The 22,426-nt window shown below is 48.2% G+C and overlaps 1 protein-coding gene across 2 annotated transcripts in view; it reads left to right on the forward strand.

Annotated features, from left to right (window-relative positions):
• The first annotated feature begins 312 nt into the window (after positions 1-312).
• LOC146810542 (uncharacterized) overlaps positions 313-22,426 on the forward strand; it is a 206,881-nt gene continuing 184,767 nt past the window's right edge. For both annotated transcript variants that reach the window (XR_014966610.1, XM_085617581.1), the window contains exon 1: positions 313-5,241. Coding sequence is in view for 1 of the 2 variants with exons in the window: in XM_085617581.1 (XP_085473707.1) it covers positions 344-5,241 (4,898 nt within the window). In the remaining variant the exon portion in view is untranslated. The remainder of the gene's footprint in view (positions 5,242-22,426) is intronic.

Genomic DNA, 22,426 nt, shown 5'->3' on the forward strand with positions numbered 1-22,426 from the left:
CTGTACCTCTTCTCGCTCCACGCCTATTAGGTTGTGCTACAGGATGGATAGCAAAGCTCACCAACGGAAAGCGCTTTCGTTTGACGGATGTGTGAGAGCATCAATCATAAACGAAAACCTCAACCACAGCCAATCAGAGTGAGGGTTTTCTTGAGATTACCGTGGCTTCTAATGGTTGACGTTTCGTGATCCAATAAAAAGTTGGAGTCTCCCGGGAAGCCCTATGATGGACGTTTTTGCAGTCCATTCTTGAATTACAAATAAACGTATTAGTCCAATCACCAGCCAGTACCGTCCTTGGAGGCGGGTCAGAAGGCGGGCGGAGTGTGCAGGCCGAGCATCGATGGGCGCTGGAGCAGCGAGACAGAAAATGGCGGCTACGGCAGGAGAGGCCGAACCTGAGGCGGAGCCGAGGCTGGGGCCCCCGGGGGCGCTGGAGGAACAGGCTCCGTGCAGTCCGCAGAGCAGAGGGGAACTATTGATAGTGGCACCGCACCTCCCTTCAGCCGCTGCCGTATTTGAGGGGGCTCACAATGAACATACAGGGCTCTTAACCCAGGAGGATCCCCTCCACGCACCTTCAGGGACTCCAGCTGAAAAGTTGGCTCTCCATACAACGCTAGTAAGACACCAAACGCAAAAGGCTGCCCTCGGTACACCTCTGGAGGTGTTTTCTCCTAAGGAATTTATTTCAGAGTCACCTATTCAGGTGACCGCTCTTCACACTCACCCAGATAGTCCAGCTCAGGAGTGTTCCATGCGAGAGCCTTCTATTCTGGAATGTCGCTCCAAGCGTTTCTCAAAAGTTCAGTGTCAGGAGGGGCCCTTGCCTGAGTCTCCTGCTGAGGAGGGGCCCCTCCACACATCTGCAGAAAGGTTTCTGGCCCAAGAGGGTCGTGTTCTCACAGGGACTTCTGCCTGTCATGGGTCCTTCCACAACCCACAAGAAAGGTTTATAACCAAGGAGGAGGCTCTCCTTTCACTGCATGGGGTGTCATCAGATGAGGGAAACCACACACTCTCTGATTCCTCGGAAAAGGAGGAGGTAATTATAGACCCCCTGAATTCTCAGACACCAGATTGGCGACTCCCCATTCACCCACTTCCTTCTTTAGAGGGGAAAGAAAGGTTTCGGTCATTCCCTACTCACTCACACCCATCTAGAGATGGTAGAGAAATGTCTATGACCTCTGTACTCCAAGGAGCTGGGCTGCAGGGAGCACCACTTCATGGCCCTTTACCTTTTGCCGATGCTTTGCAGGTGCCAGTGCAAGATGGTGAGAACCTCTGTCATTCATCAAGCAATACCTTGTCACACAAGGATTGCACACCGGACGATCAAGAAAAGAAAGGCTCCTTAAGTGCACCCTCAGGTTCTTCTGCACTCTGTAGCCATACGACTGCAGAGTTGCTTCAAACATATAATTTTCAGGACCAACTGTTTCCTGTGGTTGGGACGCCAATCCTACAGGACAGCTCCGTGTGTGATGTTTCATCACCAGTTGAGGGACATCTAGCTAGCAACTTTACTCCCTGTTCTGAGGTGTTGAACAGAAGTTCCTCTCCTGTAGGTGGCCCTGCTGTTCCCTTCCTCGTAAGTGGGCCCACCGCTCCCTTGCCTTTGGCTGACATCGCCATCCTCCGATCTACTGGTGACCCTTTACTTCCCTTATCCCTTGATTCTTACTCTGCATTCTCCACCCTGGATTGTCGTTTGGCATCATCAAACACAGTTGAAACCCTGCCATTGAGAAATCAAAATGTTGATGACTTGTCCCCTAAACATAGTCCAAGGACCTTATCCACGGATGACACATTGGCTGAATCGTCCATCCAGGCTGGCCCTGTGGCTACAGATGTATCATTGTTTATAATCCCCACAGTTTTCTCTCCCATGCAGCATCATATGGCCCCATCCCTGGATGTCCCGCAGGTGGAGGCCTTCCCACCCATGGATATTCCTGTGCCCAAAACCTTGAGAACTGATGCTGGCTCAGAGAATGAGGCATTCATGTCTATGCATAGTCCAGAGGCCGTATCCACTTTGAATAGTCGCTTAGCGAAAGATCCTTCTGTTGATTCTCTGGCAACAGCCTCCACCTCTCCAATTTCTGCTTCCCTGGTAGAGGGCACCTGTGCTGGGGATGGTTCTGAAGATGAAGCCTCTCCTATGAATGTCGGGAATACCTGTACAGTGGACATTCAGACTGAAGGCACAGTTCCAATGGATGTTGATGGTGGTGACCCAGTTCATACAGACCGAGTAGATAGCCCCTCTCCTGTAACTCCATCAAAAGCCAAACCAGCATTGCTTGATTCAGTTGCTGAACCATCAGCTTCCTTGGAAGGTTCCAACATGTCCTTGCTGCTTAAGGTCCCCATAACAAATGTGCACAAGCCCCATTGGGTCCTCCCGAACAAAATTCCATCTACCTCTGAGATTGCCCTGACTGAGACTCCCACAGCTGACATTGCTTTAGCTGAGGCCTCCAAAGCTGAGATTGCCCGGGCTGAGACCCCTCTGGGTGAGGTTGCCTTTTCTGGAGATACCCATAATCTGTCTGATGTTCCGCATGGTGAGGTTGCCCTTGCTGAAGCTCCCATGTCAGACGTTGCCCTTGCTGAAACTCCCGTGTCAGACGTTGCCCTTGCTGAAGCTCCCGTGTCAGACGTTGCCCTTGCTGAAGCTCCCGTGTCAGACGTTGCCCCTGCTGAAACCCCCATGTCAGACATTGCCCCTGCTGAAACCCCCATGTCAGACATTGCCCCTGCTGAAACCCCCATGTCTGAAATCGCCCCTTCTGAAACACACATGTCAACTGTCCTAGCTGAAACCCCCATGTGTGAAATTGACTTTATTGAAACCCCCATATCTGAAATTGTTCTTGCCAAAACCCCTCTGTCTGAGGTTGTCCCGGCTGAAGCTCCCCTGTTTGCTGTGTCCGCAGCTGAAGCTCTCCTGCCTGCGATTGCCACAGCTGAAGTTCCCATGCTTGCAGTTGCTGAAGTTCCCTTGTCTGCTGTTGCCCTGGCTGTTGTTCCCCTGCCTGCTGTTCCCCCGGCTGTTGTTCCCCTGCCTGCTGTTCCCCCGGCTGTTGTTCCCCTGCCTGCTGTTCCCCCGGCTGAAGTTCCCCTGCCTGCTGTTCCCCCGGCTGAAGCTCCCCTGCCTGCGGTTGCCCCTGTTGAAGCTATCTTGGCTACAGTTCCCCCGGCTGAAGCTCCCCTGCCTGCTGTTCCCCCGGCTGAAGCTCCCCTGGCTGCGGTTGCCCCGGCTGAAGCTCCTCTGGCTGCGGTTGCCCCGGCTGAAGCTCCCCTGGCTGCGGTTGCCCCGGCTGAAGCTCCCCTGGCTGCGGTTGCCCCGGCTGAAGCTCCCCTGGCTGCGGTTGCCCCGGCTGAAGCTCCCCTGGCTGCGGTTGCCCCGGCTGAAGCTCCCCTGGCTGCGGTTGCCCCGGCTGAAGCTCCCCTGGCTGCGATTGCCCCGGCTGAAGCTCCCATGGCTGCGATTGCCCCGGCTGAAGCTCCCCTGGCCGCGGTTGCCCCGGCTGAAGCTTCCCTGGCTGGGGGTTCTCCGGCTGGTGGTTCCCCAGCGGAAGCTCCCCTGGCTGGTGGTTCCCCGGCGGAAGCTCCCCTGGCTGGTGGTTCCCCGGCGGAAGCTCCCCTGGCTGGTGGTTCCCCGGCGGAAGCTCCCCTGGCTGGTGGTTCCCCGGCGGAAGCTCCCCTGGCTGGTGGTTCCCCGGCGGAAGCTCCCCTGGCTGGTGGTTCCCCGGCGGAAGCTCCCCTGGCTGGTGGTTCCCCGGCGGAAGCTCTCCCAGCTGGTGCTTGCCCGGCTGAAGCTCTCCCGACTGGGGGTTACCCAGCTGAAGCTCCTGTGGCTGGGGGTTGCCCAGCTGAAGCTCCTGTGGCTGGGGGTTGTCCGGCTGAAGCTCCTGTGGCTGGGGGTTGCCCGGCTGAAGCTCCAGTGGCTGGGGGTTGCCTGGCTGAAGCTCCCCTGCCTGCGGTTGCCCCTGCTGAAGATCCCCTGCCTGCGTTAGCCCGGGCGGATCTTCAGTGCGCTGGCGGGTCTTCTCTGCCCTTACTGATTGCTCAGTTTGAGGCTCACTCAGAGGTTGATGTGGATGAAGAACCTTCAGAGGTTGACCTGGGTGAGCATAGTGCTGAGATTGCTCTCCTTCCGAATCCTTCTGGTGCAGCTCTGGGTCAGACGCCATCTGAGATTGCCTCTGTGCCTATGGATGATCTCCAGCCTTGGGTGCCCTTGGACAATGCCTCAGTCCAGATGTCTACAGAGGTTTCTCTAGGTAGGGTATCTTTAGAACGCACTCCGATGCAGGCATCGTTGACCTTTGATTTTTCCCCAGATCAGGCATCTGTGGATGGTTCCCTCTCCCAAACTCCTCTAAAAGTTGCCCCTGTTGGGATGTCCATGGGTGTTAATCAGGTCCTGGTACCCTCAGAGATTGTTCTAGCACAAGAAGAATTTAATGCTGCTCCAACCTCTGCTCCATTGGATATTGACCCTGACCAGTTGCCTATGGAACTTGTATCAGCCCAGGAGCTTGAGGTGGTCTCAACTCACAAAGCCATGGAGATTGCCTTGGCTGGATTGCCATTGCATCTTGCCCATGGGCCCTCAGCAGTACATCCGATCAGTATACCTCCCAAGGTTGTCCCTGCTCGAGTGCCCTTAAAGGTTGTTATGGCTACAGACCAGTCTGAGTTGTACCCTAGCCAGGAGTTTTCTAAAGTGGTAGAGCATTCTTCCAGGGACAGTCTGTTGTGTACTGCTGATGAACTGGCGGCTCAGTCCTCATTGTCTTGTAAAGAAACCTTGGTTAAACCTCTCACACAAAGCGATGGGCCTCTGCTAACTGTAGATGGTGCTCTCATTTATACTAATGCAGCATCTCTAATGGACGCTCCCCAAGTCTCTCAGGATGGACTTTTGAAGAAGGCTTCGTTACTCCATGAGGGATTCATTCGCCAGGATGAGCTTTTAACAGCTTCCCCATTAAATAATGAAGAGCCGTTGGTCATGGCCACACGGACCCAGGCTGAACCACTACTTTCCAAGGATGGCTCTTCAAAAGTGGTACCATTGTGTCAAGATGGGCCCCTGACTGGTTTGACCCCAGGCTCCGAAGTGCTGGTCACTTTGGATCACATTATTGAAGATGCCTTGGTGGTTTCTTTCAGGCTTGGTGAGAAGATCTTCTCTGGAGTCTTGATGGATGTTTCAAAGAGGTAAGAAAAGTGGGGAACTTGATGTAGTCGGTTAGAGATCATGATGTGAAACAAAGTGTGGATCCTAAGAACTGTTTGAGGACTGGTGCTTAAAGATGTCTAATTTCAGGTGTGAGGTGCTATATGGCGGTAAGATGACCCTTGAGTACAGTATATTTGCTTGGAAGGTTTATCTACCTGCACTTATGTATATAACGGTCTTGACTGCTTGGAGCGTTTTAAGCTTTATAGAATTGCATGAAAGTGTCAAAAGACAATTGCATAAGATTCTGATATGATCTCTAGTTACATAGCACAAAATGCAAGTTGGCTTTAAACAGGATTTAGAGGCCGTGGCAGCATATAAAATTGCCTGCAGAAAATACATCTGCTTGTCTCATCCACCAGCATTTCTTCAGTATTTGACTAGGGACCATACCATATCCTCCCTCCTGGCTTTCTTGAAAAACTGACAAATCCCCTCTCTGTCCTATCTCTGTATGTTCAATCACAGAATCCTCCTACCTTTCTACCAAGTGCTTTATCAATAGTTATTACCAAGATGGGTACAGGGGTTGTATTTTCCAGTTTTATAAAACAGAATGCTGGGTTACCCAGGCCATTATCAGACCCTGTGGTCATCAAATGTTGAGCAGTTTCAACAGCAGATACATTGACTAGGGAGGCCTTCTGAATCGTCTTTAGTATGGCAATTGCTTGAGGGATTTTTTTACACTCGCTGCATGAGCCCTTGAATCTTTGCTTTAGACTTTGATCTGTTTTGGATGCTGTTCTCTGGATTCTCTTCTTAGTTCACCTGGTTATATGGCCTCCACCTGTTCAGCAGAGTACCCCCTCCCACCCCCCATCACTGATGCATGTTCTCTTTTGTGTTGTTCTGTTCCCTTTGAAATAACCATCCTCCCTCTTGTTTCTGAGGTGTTGGTCATATGAGGTTACGTCTGTTTCCTACATTGATCCCTGATTTGCAACAATTGTAACCATCCTTTCTCTTTGTGCCAAATTTACTTTTGGTCTGGCTTGGAGAAATCTTCGTTTTTTTCGCAGCTTCATGGCTTTCAAAATAACAAAGCAAACACAAGGAGATGATGGACGGAGTGTTGAACATTGCAAGCACTCGCCCCCAGTCAACTGATCTGGGTTTAATCCATCATCATTCTTTAGCTCACTCCGCCACCCCAGTTCAGACATGGCCATATGCAAATCAGTCTGACCCTGTGCCTCATGGGAACAGTCCAGCCCGAACTGCCAAGCCATTTGTTCCCTGGACCGGAAACAAGCATCCTGGGACCGGTTTCTGGCCAATCAGCCAGGCTAGCTTGAATCCAGTGGCAAAGTGAGCAAGGGACCCACGTCTGGGCATACCCTGCTAACTTAGGGCGAACAAAGCAAACACAAGGAGATGATGGACAGAGTGTTGAACATTGCAAGCACTCACCCCCAGTCAACTGATCTGGGTTTAATCCATCATCATTCTTTAGCTCCTAGGATGCTTGTTTCCAGTCCAGGGAGGACCTGGCTTGGCAGTCATGAGGCACAGGGTCAAGACTGATTTGCATATGGCTGGGTTCAAACTGAAACGGCATGGCGAGCAAAAAAACGATGGATTTAGGCCCACATCTCTGTACTGGGGTGAATGTATGACATTGTTCTGCATTCTGTCCATCAACTGTTGTTTTTGCATTTGTCACCCCAAGTGGGAAGGGTATTCCCAGACGTGGGTCCCGTGCTCTCCATGCCACTGGAATCAAGCTATCCTGGCTGAAGAGGGGTGAAACCCCAAAACCGGTCCTAGGATGCTTGCTTCCAGTCCAGGGAGGACCTGGCTTGGCAGTTCGGGCTGGACTGTACCCATGAGGCACAGGGTCAAGACTGATTTGCATATGACTGGTTCAAACTGGAACGGCATGGTGAGCAGAAAAACAATGGATTTAGGCCCAGATCTCTGTACTGGGGTGTGGCTGTTAATGTGACATTCACATTTTGCTTCTCCCCACTACATCCTAAAACATTAGCATAGTGGGTCAGGCCATTTCAGTCACTTGTATTCACAGCGAATGACAACATTTTGATTGTGTTCATTCGTCTAAAAGGTTGTCCACTTCAGTGTCCGGGCTGGTAGTCTAATCTCTAACTTTATCTCTGCGTTAATGCTTTTCAATGTACTTTTTCAATGGGTCAATTTTTGAAAACCTATCACGGAAGCATTTTTGCTTTATTACTTTTTACATCTGTACACTTGTAATAATTATTGTATATGTTAGCAAAGTAAATAAGTAAAATAAAATTGTAGGCTTGACAAGGCCAGACCCATTGATTTTGCTTCTGCTTGGTGTTCTTGCTGTGGGTGGGAGACAATATTAATTATGAAACATATAACCTATTAAAGACATTGTAGTGTGAATAGTATATTTTATTTATTTAGAAAGTTTTATATAGCGTGAACATGACCACCAAGAGTATCGGAGCGCTTTACAGTTTATGCATCAAGAAGGGTACACGCAAACAAAACCATCAACAAAGCGAAAATTCACAATCATATAATGTCCGACATTCTAATGAGCCAGGCAGCTGGGCCCAAAATCAGTCTATTGCCCCAGTGACCAATGGTGAGGCCTGACTGAGGCAGTAGTTGTCAGATGCAGATCTCTTACTTTATGTATATCGCACAGACAATTCCATACATTATAAACCATCCCTGTAGTTAAGAACAATATTTTTTGGTTAGCTTAATGTGTGTTTTCGTGAAGATTTTGCAATGCATAGCACATTTTATTTTGGTTTTTAATCTGCTCTCTGCTCTTTCCTTTTATGTGAAGGCATAATATATGCACAAAATGTAGTCACAATGGACAGATCAAAATGTATTGAACTAAAGAGGTGGTGAAATTATATGATAAATGGGAATGTCTGATTAGTTGGCTTTGATATATTGATTATGAAAAAAATAGTTCCCCCACCTAACGATTTTTGCGCACAGAGCTTTATTTATAAGAGGGCTGAGAGTTTTGTAACTAAACACTTCACTCACTGTTCATTTTTTACGCTGTTCCACACAAAACCTAAGAGGATAAAACCGTGACTAGCTGTTATGTGTTTTTTATATATATTATCATCTATCTCTCCAACAAAGGTTACATGGAGGTTATGGTTAGGCTCAGATTTCCCTTGTACAAAACCTGTGAAATTCAGCAGTTATGGTTAATTAAGCTGACTGTGACATCATGTATTATATCACTGATGACATTGTCAGTGACTTCACTGATGACATGTCAAATGATATCAAGTGAATCTAAGTGTTTTTAAGAGTTTATGGGTGTTAAACATTTATAGCACCCTACTACAAACGTTAAATTGGTATACTAGATGCACTACTACTGAGTGATACTACTTCTAACATATATTATGTGAGTGGCTGTGTTACTGTGCTGTTGTGTGTATGGGTTTGTAAGTGTCTGAGTGGGTGTTTGGTCCAGGGAGTTGCTGTGTGAGTGGCTGTATGGGTGAGTGAGTGGATTTGTGTGTGTATGAATGTGTGGATGGGTATGTAAGTGGTTGTGTGGGTGTGAGTGAATTTATGGTGGAGTGGCTGTGTTGAAAGGCTGTATGGGTGAGTGACTGTAGGTAAATAAGTGGGTGTGCGAGTAGCAGTATGGGTGTGTGGCTCTGGGTGAGTGAATGGTTGAGTCGCTGTACGAGTGAGTGGGTGTGAGAGTACCTCTGGAGGAGTGAGTGGGTATGTGAGTACTGGTATGGGTCTGTGAATGGGGATGTGAGTGGTTGTATGGGTGTGTGAGTGGGCGTGGGAGAGGTTGTATCGGGGTATGAGTGGCTCTGGATGATGTCATCAGTGATGTCACTGACCCTGTCATGAGTGATGTGCGGTCATAAGCAGTTCATTGCATGGCCATAAGTTATAGTTAGCTCAGGTAACTATAACTGCTGAATTTCACAGGTTGTGTACAAGGGAAATCTAAGCCTAACTAGAACATCCCTGTAACCTTTTGTTTTTTTAAGTGAATTTCTATGGCTTTTTAGGTCTCACGGACCTAGCGCTGGAGCGCGCATGCGCTTCTCGCTCTGCGAGGCTTATTGTAATCGATAACATTTCTGTTATGGACTTGTAGTTGCGCCCATCTGTTTGATTGGCTGGCCTCATCGTTTATGCTAATCGCTGGCTCGTAATTGGAAATCATTCTTCTTGGTTACTGCCCTGTTGCCTTTTTCGCCAGCCCATCCTGACTGGACAGTGTACTGGCGGCGTTATATTGTCTCCTTTGTTTAGTAGCGTAAGCACATTTTTTTCCCATTAGGGGCTTTGGGAATGGGGGCGCGTGTTTATTTTTGAATCGCGCTTTCACTTAGTGAAAGCGCGTTGCAAATATAAACAAGCGGCTGCCTTTGCGCAATGGCTCCAGTTTATCGGGTTGTACTTGTTCTTCGTTTGTTGATACTTCAGTCCGCCATATGAAAACGCATAAATAAATAAATGGGTCTGTGCTTTACTCATCAGCTGTGTTGGTGGTGCGCAAAGAGGGTCAGGACAAATAGAGAGGGGGTGCAGACCCTTTCTCACCCAGAAACGTCCCTATCTGCCCATCTCCAGTCTGTTGTTCTGTTCTCGGTGTTTCTCTGTGGGCCGATGCACTCTCACTGTCTCTCTCACAGACCAGCGTACACACTCTCTCTCTGCTTCTTGTTCCCTTTGTTGTCCTTCTTTCTTCTACCTGCCCCGGTGTCTTTCTCTCCACATACCCCCCCCCCCTCCCCTTTCCTTCCCTCTTGTAATTGTGAGCCACTTATTACAAGGGGCTTCTTTCTCAGTCAGTCCCAAACCCCACCCTTCTTCATTTCGCTGAGTGGAGTCTGAGTAGACAATCGTCACCCCAATATCCAACCCCACACTTAACTTGAACCCTCCCCCCAACCCTTCTACAGAGACAGGGCCGGGGCTGACGTCACAAATGGGACATACATTACACAAAAAAACACACATGTTGGGCGATTCGAACACACACACCGTGGCACTGCTGCATTAAAGCAGAGACAAAACCCCTCCCCATTTAAAGGAACGGCGCTAGGCGTTGTTAGTACCAGAGGGGGAGTCCCGTCCTTGGAATGATATAGGGTGGAGCCAGCCATCCTTGGATCCAAACGCGTGACTTGTGCATTAAACGCACACATTTAAATAAAGGCAGGCAAGCTCTGGAGAATAAACCCCAATGGTGACACTGGGGTGACCAAGAAGCGCCGCCATGTTGTGTTATTGCCTCACTTCAATCGGACATTATAAAATGTGAACAGCAACGCATCTGAATCTGGAGGCCTCTTTTGACCAATCAACAGCTTCTCGGTCAACAAGGTGACTGTTTTTGCTCTACAGCATATTTTTCTTTGAATTTATTTTGACATCTGCTGTGCTTTCGCTTAAAACCCCAAGTGGGTTTTTTGGAAGCAGACACAGGAAACGCTGGCAGTTGGGGTTAACCATGGCGACGGCGCTGGACTTCCGCGTGAGACTGCGGCATGCAGACACCAAACAAACTGAAAAAAAGATACAATCCGGAGCCGGTATGTTTTAGATGCAATGGAATGATGGCTCTGGTGTTTAACCTCTTGCGTGCCCCGCCCTTTCCCCGCCCTGTGCCGGGCTTTCTATTAGCGGGCGGAGTTCATGACGAGATGGTCTCGTCATGGGCACAGCGCAACCGCGGCCCATGACGAGACCATCTCGTCATGGGCACTGAAGGGGTTAATGGGCCAGTGGAAAGTCTACATCCCCGAAGGTGGCAAGTGAGACCATTTAAATGTAGTTTATTTTTCTTTTTTTTGACAAAAAAATACGGTAAAAGATCCTGGCGTCATTGTTTATGCTAAATGCTGGCTCGTAATTGGAAATCATTCTTCTTTGTTACCGCCCATCCGGACTGGATCGGGTACTGGTGTCGTTGTACTGTCTCCTTTGTTTAGTTGTGTAAGAACTTTTTTTTTTTATTTTTTACATAAGGGGCTTTGGAAATGGCGGCGCGTGTTTATTTTTGCATCGCGCTTTCACTTAAAGTGAAAGTGCGATGCAAATATAAACAAGCGGCTGCCTTTGCGCAATGGCGACAGCTCGTCCGCTATATGAAAACACATAAAGAAGCATTTGCAATGCAATGGGTCTCGCATTTACGCAAGTTTGAGCTATTGGCTCTGTAAATGGCAATGCCTTTTATTTATGTTTTGGTTTTCAAAACCTAAATAAAATGCATTTTCATTTACAATGACAGTAGCTTGAACTTGCGTAAGTGCGAAACCTATTGCATTGCAAATGCTTTAACTGGTAGTTGTGTTTGCAGAATGGTGGAGAAAGGGGCAGGGCCTCCGACCAGCTCTCAGGAATACAGCTATAAGGGACTGTTAGTAATGGAGGTCTCTAGTTGGCAATGTTTTCCACCTGTGTCCAAATAGAGACCCTTTTTTTCTAGTTAGGATAAGGGAGATGCTCTTCTAAAATAACCCCTGCTCAACCCGCTAGTAGCTTGGTACGAGCAGTTGACCATATCTCCGAGGCAAAGTGTAAAGCATTTGCACATAACGCATAGAAATACAGTGAAAACACTACCAAAGGACACCACGCCAGTTTTAGAACAAGCATTGGCATAGCCAATAGGTCTCGGTTTCGGGACTTTATACGTTTTTAGTTACGTTTTATATTATTGTATGTGAAAGTTCTAATAAGTGTTAAAACTTTCACATACAATAATATAAAACATAACTAAAAAGTGAGAGCGGGGATTTGCAGAGAGTAGAGGCAGGGTGCTGTGGCAGAGCTAAGCAGACATAAGGTATTGGAAACATGGGGTGAGAGTGGGGGGGTGAGGGGCAGAGAATAGAGACGGGGAGCAGGGTGCTGTGGCATAGAGCGGGACAGGCAGAGGGCACCGGAAGCACGGGGTGGGAGCAGGAGAGGGCAGAGACCAGGATGGGCAGCTGTGAGGTTAGATCTGAGGGAGGTAACGGAGAGTGAGCATGGCACCAGAAGTACGGGGTGAGAGCAGGAGAGGGCAGAGGGCAGAGAGCAGACACAGGGACTGGCAGCGGTGGGGTTAGAGCTGAGGGAGGTAACGGAGTGACAGTAAAGGGTAAAATGTTATGAAGCTAAATAACAGGAATAAATGATCTCTCCTGATGTGCGGCTGGTACATTTTATTTTCTGAACTGCCTCGTTCCAATTTACAACAAGCAGGAAGTCCAGAGAGAGAAGAGCAACATTGCAGACGGATGAAAATAAGAGCTGTATCTATTTTTGAAGCATGGAAAGCGAGAAAAGGCCAGATTGTGCAGACAGTAGGATGCTGAAAACAAAAGCAAAGAAAGAAAGAAAACAGAATCGGCTGTCACTCTTAAGATTTTAGACAGGAAGGAATGTGGGCAAAAAGAGAATGGATGAAGGACGGGGGTTACAAAACCAGAAAGTGGGGGGAAAAAAAGATTTTAGTTTTAGAGAGATGGAGAGAGCGAGTTCACATCCTCGAAAGAGCTAAGGCTATCATGACAGAGAGGATGTACCGAGAGAATTAAATTAATGGTAGACTTAACAGTCATCTTCGCAGAAATTAAGGGTGGCCCGGGAGTGGTGCGTGCACGGTAGAAAATAAGAGCTGTATCTATTTTTGAAGCATGGAAAGCGAGAAAAGGCCAGATTGTGCAGACAGTAGGACGCTGAAAACAAAAGCAAAGGAAGAAAGAAAACAGAATCTGCTATCACTCTAAGATTTTGGACAGAAGCAAACAAAAGTCACTTCTGGAATGTAAAGCCTCAGCTCCATAGTCAAAGAAGTGCAGATTCAGCCCCCCAAGCAAGACCGTGAAAATGGGGGCGCACCGGATTGGTCGCCCCCCCAAACCAGCTGCTAATCACCCTATCCTGGAGGGAGATTTTAAGCGATCAGTCTGAAGCGGAATTACCTGGTGCCTGGGATCCATCGCTGCCGAGATGGACATGCGGAGGACGGAGCTGTGGTCGCCAGGAAGAAACCGCGAGGAGCAAAGGAACATGCTGAGGAATCGCCAGGAGGAACAGCGAGGTCAGCGGCTCCAAGCAGGGAGTCGTCATCGGGAGGCCTGCGCAGATCAAGAAGCGGCGGCTATAACTGGCTGGAACCGGTCATCGGCGGCCAATCTGCAAAGAGTGCGGCTGCCTCGGAGGTGTTTCCTAGTCCTGCATGGCATTGATGCCAAGCCTGCGGGGTGGGTTGCAGGCGTGAGAAGGAGCCAGCAACGTGAGCAGGAGCGAAGGAAAAGCTGGCTGCAGCAGGAGCGGAACAATGGTTCAGCCTCGCCGACCACCCGGGAAGGCTGCTGCTCACCAGGAAACCACGATTGCACCGGAAGAAGCGGAAGCGTTTAGTGCAAGGAAGTTCGGATGACTGGACAGTGCAACGCAGAGAAAAGGGTTGGCGCTGCATGCTTGGGGGGGGGGGGGGGGGGGAGAACGCATCAAAGAAAGATACTTTGGAGGGCGTGACCGGCAGCTGAACCAAGCGCAGCTGTTGGCGACTTGGCGTGAGGCATTCAGTTTGATGAAAAAAGTGCGTACAAACAGTAATAAAACTCCTCTACTCTGGGGAGTTGAGTAACACAATTCTAAAAGTAAATCATGGCTGCAAAGTGTCAAACATTACAGACAGAGCGCGCTCGCGGGAGGCATTCTATTGAACAGAAAGCGAATCACCGTGAGTGCGAACATATATATAAAGGGCAGAGGGTAAGAGGTGTAATATGGGGTTTGGGAAGCAAAAACTAAAGAAAGTGAGGTGGGAAAAATAAATATAAGAGAGATGGAGATGAGAATCGCAAGTGAAAATATACAGCGGAGACCGAAAAGAACAAGACGGCAAAGGTGAAAGCAGGGGTGCGTGCGCGACAGCAAACATACGAGGGGCAAAAGTGAAAGTAATCGGGGTCCAGATGGCGCCTCTGGCGCTGAAAGCTGGCGGCTGCACACGCACATGCACGCAAGCGTTAGGCCACCAAAAGCATGGGGTAGCACTTTGAAAACCCCACTTACTAAATGTCTCGCAGGGCAGCGCATGCGCTGGCTCAGGCGAGACCTAAAAAAACATATTTGTGCAAACAAAAACAAAACGATAAAATACCAACATATTGTAATCAAAAATATGCACTTTGCAACAATGACTTTAAAATGCAGTTCCTTTATGCTAGTAGCTCTGTCCGGGGCTACCGCAGTGCTGAAAACAGACTCCCAACAGTTCCGGCTGACTGCGTCGGTGCGGCCTGGCGTCTGTCAGCAGACTTGTAAATAGTACCTTTGGTTCCGGCCGACCGTGTCGGTGCGGGCCAGTTGTGGCAACCGACGCGATGTGAAATGTAGCTGTGTCCTCATGTCACAGTGCAGGCAGCTTGGTGTCCTTCGTCCAGCGGCGTCGGCGAGACCAGGGTTGTGGTGCGAAGCGGAGCGGTGTTCGTTGATGTGCTGATAGGTCACCGTGCAAGCGGCAGTGCCGTTTGAGGGGAGCTGGCTTCAGTGGGCCCAGGCTGCAGTGTGAGATGGGGCAGTGCGTTGTGTGACTTGGGAGCAGTGCCCCCAATCCATGATGCGGACACGGTTGTCGAGGCCGGCAGGTAGTGACATCGGCGGTGAGACCAGGGCAGCACAGTGAAGCGAGGCGGTGCGATGTGCGGTGCCCACATGTCGCGCGCGTGCAGCGGCTCAGTGTTGGCGGCTGTTGTCGGTGAGACCAGGGTTGCGGTTCGAAGTGCGGCGGTGCCTTCAGGACATGGAGTAATCAGCTGTGTGGGTGATGGTGTCGGCTGCTTTCCCCCTCTGTGGCAACTGAAACTCACGATTCCAGAGGCAGTACCCAGAGGTAAGTGAAGTCTTTGCTGTCCCTGAGACTTCATGAACAGGAGGCAAGCTGTATTTCAAGCCCTTGGAAATACTCTGCAACAAGTGAAGAAAGTTCATTCTAGTCCTTTCAAGGGAGAAGCAGCAACTGCAGGCCAACCCAGCAAATTAACAAAACAGCAGAGAAACAGTACTCCTCCTGGCAGTTCTTCCAGCAGTTCTCCTTGGCAGGTTCTTTGATCCCAGCGAGTTCTACATTTCTGGGGTCTGGGCTCCAAAATGTATACTCTGTTTCCATTGTTCTTTTGGGCGGCGATTGTCTGTGCTCAGCCCAAACCAGTTCTGTCCTCTCTGGTTCAGTATTTTGGCAGGCGGTGGAGACCGCATTGTCCAAGGCAGACCAGGCCCATTCTCGTGCAAAGGAAATCTCCCACCACTCTAAATGCAGACCAGGCCTATTCAGGTGCTAGGGAAATCTCCTCCCATCCCTCTAAATGCAGACCAGGCCTATTCAGGTGCTAGGGAAACTCCTCCCACTACTCTGAATGCAGCCTAGGTCTATTCAGTCCAGCCCTGACTCCTCCAGGAAATGCAGGACACACCTCGACCCCCACCTCCCAGTGGCTGTCTACAGTGAATGCACAGCCCCAGCCCCTGTCACTCCAAAGCCAGCCAGTCAGTCAATCCACAACCCAGCATAGGCACACATGATGACAAAGCAAGAAAATACCCACTTTCTAAAAGTATTTTCAAACACACAACATAAAAATCGTCTTTACTAAAAGATGCATTTTTACATTCTGAGTGCAGGCATACTAAACTCCATTTCTCAATCTCGTCCCAATGGGAAGTTATACTTGTAAAAGTTGCTAAGTACCTCCTATTCTATCCTATGGGACAGTTAGCCTTTCAATAGTGAAAAACAAACCTTTCAATAGTGAAAAACAAAATACACTTTTTCACTATCGGGACATATCACACACACCAGTACATGTCCTACCTTTCACATACACTGCACCCTGCCCACAGGGGTACCTTGGGCCTACCTCAGGGGTGACTCCTGTAATAAAAGGGGTTAGGGCCTGGCAAGTGGGTGCACTTGCCAGATCGACATGGCAGTAGAGACTGCACGCAGACACTGCAGTGGCAGGTCTGAGAACCCTTTGAAAGGCTGGTTGTGTGGATGGCACAATCAGTGCTGCAGGCCCACTAGCCACATTTGATTTACAGGCCCTGGGCGCACACAGTCCACTGTAGTAGGGATTTAGTAGTAAATCCAATAAGCCAACTGTGGAAACGCCAATCCATAATAACAATATACACAGAGAGCATATGCACTGAATAGCAGTGGTAAAGGGCCTAGAGTTCTGAAACCAACAAAAACAGGGTCAAAAACATGGGCCAATAAGCAAAAAGTCTTGGGTTAAACCCGCTGAAAAAGCTGAGTCTAACGGGAACTTACTGAAGGTAACAGAAGGGCTTCTTTGCCCCCAAGGTCCCTTTAGCATCCAAGAGGACTTCATCCACCCCGAACCAGTAGTGAGTCTGGTGCCATGTGAGTTGAGTGGTGGAGAAAGGGGGCGAGGCCTCCGAAGTCTTCCACATTTTGTAAAGCGGGAACAATCACCTGTAAGGGTCTCTGGGCGCCGCCGGGAAGATTAAGCAAGCTATTGCCCAGAGTCACATGGTGCTGGGCTAATCTGCCGTAGCCGCTGGGGCTCGAACCGTGATCCCCAGATTCCAGAGTCAGTTGCCCTGGCCGTGGCGCCACACCTCTTCACACTAATCGCGCTCTGTGGAACTAACTGGAGGTAACAGGAGGACTTGTTGGCTCCCAAGGACTATGAGCAGCCAAGTGGACTTCATCCACTCACCAGCAGTGCAGCAGGAGGTGCTTTTGCAGAGTGGTGGAGAAAGGGGGCATGGCCTCCAAAGACCTCTCAGCAACCCCACTGTGTGGGACTTACTGGAGGTAACAGTAGGGCTTGTTGGCCCCCAAGGACCCTCTGGACCTAAGGAGACTTCATCCCCCAACCAGTGGGGCCTCTGGCGACTTGCCGGTCTTTTATTTATATTTTTTTTAGATAATTTTAAATTTTTCGGGGAGGGGGGCTGCAAGGCCGCCCTTCATTAGGCCAATTTTTGCCTCCGGTCGCCTTCCCCCGGCGTCAGGCCTATTTTATAAAGGTGAGGGGGTCTGTGCAGCGCCCCTCCAAGAAAAGATTTCTGCCCCGGGGACCCCATCCACTGTGACCCTGCCTTAAAAAATATTTTTTTTCAATACATTAAAAGGGAGGTGGGCCGAGTGGCCCTCGGGGCTGATTTCAGCCCCCTGACCCCATCCTCTGGGGCCCGGCCTCTAGTGTGGGTGCCCTGGTCCCACCCAGGGAACTCACTTTGCAGTGTTAAGGACCACGGGAGCCGGCAGTACTTTGACAAGAGATGGAGCTGCTAACATGCAGCTCGATTCCTGTCAAAGCAATTATGCTCTGCTTTGAGCAAGCAAAAGAAACAAGCTCCCGCTTGCTCAAAGCGGAGCACAGTTTGCTATGCCTTGGCGGGAGCGGTAAAGCTCCCGCCAAGCCATATCAAACAGCTATGTGCTGGGTGTGGGCACCCCAGTACATAGCAGGAGCCGTCCCTGCGGTGGTGGCGGTCCCCAGGGCCATTTTTGGCTCCATGAGATGCCCTACAATCTCCGCTTTAGCCCCGGGGAGATTAGTGGTCCCTGGGGCCGGTAGTCCGCATTGGACCCCCTCCATTATATTATTTGAGCCTCGGGAGGTGGCGGTCTCCGGGCTGTGGGGCCCCCCCCCATCATTTCTATGGTAATTGCCCTGGGGATGTGGTGGTCCCCTGGGCTGGGGGGTCCTGTCACCCCCACATTATTTAAATTTAAAGCCCCAGGGAGGTGGCGGCTTCTGGGGCTGCAAGGGAGGTCCGCCCACCCTCTTGCTTTCTTTATACTTGAACCCCGTAGGAGGTGGCAGTCTCCCACACACTAATTTAATAAATAGGCCCGGGAGGTGGCGGTCCCCGGGGCAGTGGGGGAGTGGGTATGCGGGCCCCAGTATCAGTTTACTTAGGTTGTGGTGGCCCCCACATTATTATAAAAAAATGCCCCCAGGATTTAGCTCACCCTGTGGCTTCATGAAAATGATGCGGAGGAGCCCGCGTGTTTTAATATATATATATATTTTTTAAATTGCTTAACGGTTCCACCCTCGAATTCGCCGCGAAATTCAATTAAAAAAAAATAATTGCTTTTAACCCCCAGCGGGGTCCCTGTGGGACGACCCACCATAACTGGGGGTTCAGAGTATTCCTACCCTGCTCTTTATTTTTAACGGGACTCTGCTTCAAACAGAGTCCCAAGATGGCTGCCAACACTTCCTGGTTGAAGTCTTAGCAGCCAATCAAATTTCAGTAGAATCCGCGAGCCCACTGCAGATATCTATGTTTTTTTAACTTAAATATCTCAAACTACTAAATGGATTTACACCAAATCGCAACAAGCATTTTCAATGCAATAGGTCTCGCATTATTAAAGTTTGAGCTGTTGGCATTGCTAATAATAATGCAACACCAATAGCAGCTCAAAGATTCAGTAATGTGAGACTTATTGCATTGCAATTGTTGTTTTTTAAAAAATTTTTTTTATATAGCACGAACTTGAGTGAAAGGTGTGTATTTATGTTGCATTGAGTACAGTGTAATTATGTGTTGTGTTATTATGTGGCACAGAGTGGTATTGTGTGGAGTGTAAATATCTTGCATTAAGTAGAGAGTAATTATGTGACGTGCAGTTATGTAGTACTGAGTGGTATGTAGAGTGTATTTATGTTGTATTGAATACAGTGTAATTATGTGATGTGTAATCACACACCCACACCAAACCACGCGCCCACACACCAAACCACGCGCCCACACACCAAACCATACGCCCACACACCAAACCACGCCCCTGGAAAGTATGACTTCACCCCAATGAGTCCTTGTTTTGTAGCTAAGCAGATACAGTCAAATACTTCAGTAAGCCTGCCCCCACCCTTACCCGTGCACAGCCAATGTTAAAAGCACACAGCGTAATAAACTAGATAGAGTAGTAGAAAGAGTGTGTGAGAAAGAAAGAATGAAGAGGAGAGAAGGTTATAGATGCACAAAGAAGGTGAGGAGAGTGTGTGTTAATGTGGATTGGATTTAAAAAAAAGTTATGGTAAAGAAACTGTGCTGAAAGACTTGAAGTGAACCAATATGAGAAATGCTGGATTAGTGCGTGAGAGAGAGAGGAGAGAGAGGGATAGAGAAAGAGAGAGAGAAAGGGAGTATGGGGAGGGGCACTAAGGGGGGGTTAGAAGTGAACCTGTACTCAGTATGATGTGTATGAAGGGAGCATGTGTGAGCAGGCAGTTTAGACAGGACATAGGTAGTTTGAGGGAGGGATGTGAAGGGGCAGTGGAATTGTGAGATGAGGTGTTGGTGTGAGGGAATGAGAGGGGCAGTGTTCTTGTGTGGGAAAGATGATACGATTTTTTGAAGTGCAACGTAGAGATGGGTTGTATTTACATTTTTTGTTGTGGAGTTGTGAAGTGAAAATATGTTGCCTGGTGTAATGGGGCATTATTTGGATAGAAATTAAATGGTATGAACTGTAGTGGAATTATGTAGAATGAGATAGTGTGTTATGTATTTAAATACGTGGATTAGTTTCTGGAGTTAATTTGCGGTGTGTGGGACCAAATTGCATTGCCGTATGCCATAAGTGATCCTCAAATCACCAAAGTAATAAAACAGAGTTTTACTGGGAGAAAGGCACGGACGTTTATGTTCTGGGAGTTAAAAGTATGTTCATGATTCATCTTTTATGACCGTACATTTGTTTTAAATGTGCCAATTGAAATAATAATCGTTATCTGCTACCACACTTAAATAGTAAACAATGACATTGTAGGATGCTTTGCTGATACCAGTACGTGAAATACTCTCCCCAAAGAACAGCAGTTTGGCAGGGTTTAAGACCACTTTTTGGTAACTGCAACTCATTGCCTCCGAATAATCAACTTTTGCTAAACAGTGAACAAAAGAACACAGCACCATACCGTCAGTAGCGGTCCGTGGAGGGAGTTCGTTGGGGCAGTGAGGCGGGAGAGGGGCAGGGTGAGGAAATGTAAACACCGGAATATGGATGAAGGGAGGTAAGTACACATTTAAATAAATAAAACAAATTCCTTTGTGCGCGCTGCATCGCAAACTGCGATGCGCGCGCAACGAAATTCGTTTTATTTATTTTAATGTGTACTTACCTCCGTTCATCCATATTCTGGTGTTTACATTACCCCGCCACACTGCCCCACCGAACTCCCTCCACGGACCGCTACTGCATACCGTATGTGTTTATTATAGAGCGGTAATTTTTTATTTGCTAGACTTTTATTGCATACATTAAATAATGTAGACAGCACTCTGAGATCAATTGGCGTTGTCAATGTCTTTAGCCATGTTTTATTAAGTAGAGTGGATGTATGTGGGGTGGAGATGAAATATGTGCAGTGTAAATATGTGGCATGGTGTGGAGTGGAATTCGATGGAGCATAATTATATTGCATGATGTGGATTTACTTGGAGTGGCATTGTTTGGCGTGGAGTGGCATGTAGTGAAGTTGAATTATGTGGCATGATGAGTTATATTGTGTGGATTGCAATTATGTGGTGTGAAATGATGTGGATTGGAGTGGCATTGTTTGTTTTGGAATTGTGTGGCATTGAGTGGAGTTATTTGAGGTGGATTTATGTGGTATGGTGTGCAGTAGAATTATGTGGATATTAATTATGCAGTATTCGGTTTAGTGGGCTTATGTTTAGTGGTATTGTGTGTCGTAAAGTGGCATGTATTGAGTGGAATTATGTAGTATGTTGTAGAATTATGTGGCATGGTGTGGATTCTGTGGTGTGGATTGGATGTATGTGATATCTAGTTGAATTGTGTTGTGGAGTAGAATTTTGTGTCGTGGAATGGAATTGTGTGGAGTTAAATTGTGTTGTGTGGAATTGTGTGGCACTGAGTGAAATTATGTTGAGCAAAATCATGTGGCATGGTGTGGAGTGTATTTATGTGGAGTGTTGCTATGTGGCATGGAGTAGATTATGTGGAATGTAATTGTGTGGTATGGAGTAGTGTTATTATTCTGTGTGGTATGGAATTGTGCTGCATTAAATTGTGTGGCGTGGCATTGTGTGGAATTGTGGGGTATGGTGTGGAATTATGTGGAGTGTAAATACAGGGCATGCTAAAGATGAATTTTGTTGAGTGTAATGTGTTTTGGAGCTGAGTGGATATATATGGAGTGTAATTATGTGGTGTGAAGTGTAAGTATGTAGGTTGAAGTGTAATTATGTGGAGTGGAATTGTCTTGAGTTGAATTGTGTTGCGTGGAGTGGTATGTGAAGTGGAATTATGTGGCATGAAGCAGAGTGGAAATGTGTGGAGTTGAATTTGACGGATTGTATTTATGTGGCATGTCAAATGATGTGAAGTTGAATTGTGTTTTGTGTTGTGTGAAATTATACGATGGTCAATAGTTGAATTTTGTGGTGTGCTTTTGTGTGTTGTGAAATTGCGTGCCACTTAATTGTGTAGCGCTGTGTTGAATTATGTGGGGTTGAATGTTTGCTGTCTTCATAAGCCAGCTAAGAGCGAGGCATAGTCTGCATCCAGGGATCTTTGCAGCCTTTAAATTGCTGTTGACTTGGAATGCGCTAGGGCCAGAGTTGCCAACTTCGAAACTGGTGAACCATGTTTGAGTCTCAGCAGCATTAGCTTAACATTCTGTGATCCTGCGCAATTCAGTGTATAAAAGAGACTAACATGACCTTGTGTAATGTAGCCGGTGCTCATGTAAAGCCCTAGAACCCCTTTGGGTCGTGTTTGCATTATATAAAATTGCACACACAAAAATTATTTGACAGTGTGGGCACATTTAGCCCATGGACTATACGAGAAACTGGGATAATATTGGTTGACGAGATGAGGAAAAAATATACATTCTGTAGGGAGGGATAATTCAGTTTGGGACTTGCTTTTTGGGTTTGAAGACTCGTTTTGCTTTAAAGTGACATTTTACGTAGCACGACTTTGATAAGACCTGTACCGTGTGTGGACGGGGCTTGGGGGGAATGCAGGGGGGAGATGAAAGCGCTGCTTGTGGAAAATTGCAGCAGAGGCTAGCACTTTATCTCGTCATGGGCACAGAAGAGGTTAGTCTCGTCATGGGCACAGCGCAACCGTGCTCCATGACGAGACTATCTCGTCATGAACCCCACCCACTAATACAA

The sequence above is a fragment of the Triturus cristatus genome, chromosome 7 (assembly GCF_964204655.1).
Source record: "Triturus cristatus chromosome 7, aTriCri1.1, whole genome shotgun sequence".
In the NCBI taxonomy this organism is placed as follows: Eukaryota; Metazoa; Chordata; class Amphibia; order Caudata; family Salamandridae; genus Triturus; species Triturus cristatus.